The following is a 4025-nucleotide window of genomic DNA, read 5'->3' on the forward strand; positions in this document are numbered from 1 at the left end:
TATTATGGCCACAAATAAATACAAGCAGAGATTTTCAACTCAATTGCAGCATTTTATTGGACAAACTTCAGTGAAAAAACATACCCTGTAATCTCCAGTACCAGCTAGTAGCAAAAAGCAAAACATATTCATGTCCTCTTACACTCAGGAGACCCATAGCACTCTGGGATCACGCGGAAGTCCAAAGCTACTGACCTGAGACAGCCTCTGAAAAATGCCCACACACTCACTAACAGTAGAAAGGCTCTAGAAAAATATATATGCTTCACAAGAATAAAACGCCTCAGATGATCCAGTCAACAAACAGCAAACAGCACTCGGAAAGCAGCGTCCGGTCCCGTAGCTCAGCCGAGCCCGCTCACTACCTCACTTCTCTGTGGGGTTAGTAAGAAATCACCTGTAACTATGAGTAAAAAGTGAGAACAAAATGAAGAAATGAATGGATCAATGAGAAATAAATAAGAACTTCACATCCTCGGAAAGTGAAAACTGGAAGAGAAACAGAAAAATATCATCTGAAAGAGGAAGGTATGAAGAGAGATCTGAAGACGCCACCATTTTATAGTTTGGAATCACTGCTCTTACGCTCTCAAGGGTTCTTGATTTAAGACGGTGGTCGATGTGGGTTTTGTTGTATATCGTCGCAGTCTCAGTGTTTGTGTGTGATTACATTGACTTCCACTGAAAGCTAAGGTTATATTACAATTTTGAAAATGGTCCATTGCAACAATTCTTAACAAAACAACACTTCTGTCAAACTTCAAAAAAAAAGGTTTTTCCATGGACACTCAACAAACATTTGGATGCTTAAAGCAGTGTTCCTCAACCCTGTTTTTGGAGACCCCGCCCCCAGCTGAATCAGGTGTGCTGGGAGAGGAGAAATCAATAAATATTTAGGGCAGGGTTCCTCCAGGGCCCAGGGCTGAAGAACATCCTGGAAGAGTTCTTTGCATCATGCAAGGGTTCTTCAGCTTGAGGGAGAATGCATTGAATATTTTAAAATCTTAAAATGTTTTGAAAATGGCTATTTTCAGCTCCAAAATGATAGCAACCAATAGCACAGCCCTTTTTTGTTTTTGTATAAAACCTTTCCAGCAATGTTCTATATAGAATGTACAGTATAATTCCCATATACACACACATATGCAGTACATTTCCATTAATCTGAGGAACACTTTCACAATGCAAACAATGCAACCTAAACCTGAAGCATGCAAATGATTCTTTTAGTGTTCGTGGATCAATACAGGACCATTGTCCTTATTGAAGAACCCTTGGAGGACCATCTATATAAAGAGTGCACAAACCATGACAATAGAAGAGCCCTTTTTGGTGCTACATAGAACCGTTTTCCAAATTATTATAAATATATTCTCTGTCCAAAGAAAAACCTGCATCTCCATTTTGGGGGATTTTTTTTTTAGTTTACTGCATTATTTACTACTTGGAATAAAATCTTTTTCACATTGACTTCCACTCAAAGTAATGAAGATGCATGTTTCTTTGTGGACAGTGAAGATATATAGAATCATATACAACACAGAGCCTACTCCATGAGTCTGAAGAACTGCTTCACCAAGTTACAAATCGTTTACGCACCTCTAACCAATGTCTTTGATCAGAACCATGTTTTTAAGAGTGTATTAGTAGTTCATCATGTTATTTATACATTAATAAACTACAATGCAGGTGAACTACACGCTGATGCACCACCTTAAGACACTTCCTCTGCTATTTCAAGTATTTGTAGAGTTACATTATATTAGTATTTGTAGTATTTATATTAGTCATCATTTATTTACAGACATTTTTGCTTTCGGATTTGATGTTTACAACTTTAAACTCCTCAGCGGCTCCTGCACTGCTGGCCCTTTCTACAGATGATCAGAATATATACAAATTTGCACATGACTAGCATATTAAAGATAAATTGGACATTTTCCACGTTAAATTGTTGAAAACATTGATTCCAAACTTGTGAACCACAATTCCAGGCTTTGAGCGGCAGCATAGGTGCGGTAGATTGTCTCTCTCTCTCTCTCTCTCTCTCTCTCTCTCTCTCTCTCTCTCTCCTTTTCTCTGTCTCTCTCTCTCAGTCTCTTAGGCCCCTTTGTCCGCCTTCCGTCTGTTGACCCCGGTGTTGTTCTCATCGCTCTCGTTCTCGCGAGGTTTTGCAGAGGGAGCACAGGCGGTTCCTGCCAGCCAGTCCCAGTGCGTGAAGAACGGGGCGAAGTTGGTCCCCGGGTGAAGGTGATGGATGTCGTGACGTAAGACGCCGCCCCAAAGCCCGAGGGGCACCAAGCGGTGCATGGCCCAGGGGAAGTCGTAGCCGCAGTGATCTTCAGCGGAAACCCACACGTTGAAGATCATGAAGGCCCAGCCGGTCAAGCAGTGGCACTGGAGCAGAACCGGGTCCACGGTGGTCCAGAGCCCCACGCTGAAGAGCTCCCAGGCTGAGAGGTACTGAGTCACCAAGCTGAACGTCTGCCTGTACTGGTGGTGGATGGCGTGGAAAGTGCTGTACAGCCAGCTCACGCGATGGTGCAAGACGTGCCACAGGTAATACTGGAAGTCGAAGACCACCGTGCAACCCAGGATCCCCAGCAGGAAGGCAGTCAGTGAGGGTGCCTCTTTGGGAAGAGGCACCGGGGGACGCCACAGCCACTGCGCCACAGCAGCCGGGAAGATGTACAGCAGGTGGTTGTAGGTGGTGAGTGCCAGCGTGTTGCAGATGTTCGCCCAGGTGACCGTGTGGTCTGGATGGATCTGATAGCGCCGGATACTAGGCCAGGAAGGGGCCAGCAAGTCCAGGATGGTGTAGAACAGGACCAGCAACAGATAGGTGGAGACGGAGATGAAAACGGGGAACAGAGGCGAGCGCATTGTACTTTCATGGTTCTGCCGCAGGTAGTCCCAAACCGGCTGGAGAACGGGACGCTCAGACAGAGGCCACGACGCGTTTCCGCCGTCCCAAACACCCGAGAGAGCCATCCCTAGTCTCTCCACATTCATCCTGCCTGCAGAGAGAGAGAGAAGGAGAGAGAACCCACAGCTGTCTTCCTCTGAATCGAGATGATGGAGCTGATGCTGGAGGATATCTGGCGTGGAAAGTCTTTCGAGCGCTTGTGCAGCTTGGATGCTTTCTGAAGCGTAGATGGCAGATAATCTGTAGTCTGAGGAGCCAAACGAGGCAGGACTAAATGGCTAATGTCTGTCTAAGATCCACCTCCTACATCCGCTCCCTCTCTCCCTCTCTCTCAGCCTCTACATCTCTCTCTCTCTTTCTTTCTTTCTCACACACACACACACACACACATACACACATAGAGGAAGGGAGAGGACAAGAGAGAGAGAGAGAGAGAAATAGCAAGAGAGAACATGCAAAGGCTTTCATCATTAGAGTGAGAAGGATCCAGAATTCTGCTTGGAGACTGAATCTGTCACTGTCTAATTTCTGACCTAAATATCTCAGTGTGAAAAGAGAGGGTGAACACAAGCACCTTTCCACCTTCTCAGGGTTGGAATGTTTAAGAAACAAAAGGCATGGCAGGCAGAAGAAGCAAATGGGAGATGAAAATTGGTAGTCAGTCACGGAGATGTGAAGAAATCTGGCGGCTCTGCATGCGCAAGAATAACAGCCACCAGGAGCTGAGCCACAAAATTACAACAGCATTCTCCCCTAGAGATTTCATTCAGAGAGAGAAAGTGAAGCGGGCACTCAGCCTGATTTTTAACATGACTTTAAAGACTGATAATAACCAGCACAGACACACACCACTGGGATTTCTGACCACCTGTCTGAGATAGTCGCACATTTCTGGGGGCTTGTTCTGTGTCATATATTCAGATGTGTTTCGGAGGTGGTCTAACATTATTATGTGATTCAACAGTGCTAAAAATCATTTCAAATAAATATCTTTATATGTGGAAAAGACCTTTAGTAAGTGATCAGAAATAACAGAATATTACTTTGTAAGTAATTGTAACATTCATTCATTCATTATCTGTAACCCTTATCCAGTTCA

The 4025-nt window shown here is 44.5% G+C and overlaps 1 protein-coding gene across 1 annotated transcript; it reads right to left on the bottom strand.

Annotated features, from left to right (window-relative positions):
• Positions 1-2100: 2100 nt before the first annotated feature.
• ch25hl2 (cholesterol 25-hydroxylase like 2) lies at positions 2101-3012 on the bottom strand. The gene has a single exon (XM_066645111.1). The coding sequence runs from the start codon at positions 3010-3012 to the stop codon at positions 2101-2103; it is 912 nt and encodes a 303-aa protein (XP_066501208.1).
• Positions 3013-4025: the final 1013 nt, after the last annotated feature.

The sequence above is a fragment of the Hoplias malabaricus genome, chromosome 15 (assembly GCF_029633855.1).
Source record: "Hoplias malabaricus isolate fHopMal1 chromosome 15, fHopMal1.hap1, whole genome shotgun sequence".
Classification (NCBI taxonomy): domain Eukaryota; kingdom Metazoa; phylum Chordata; class Actinopteri; order Characiformes; family Erythrinidae; genus Hoplias; species Hoplias malabaricus.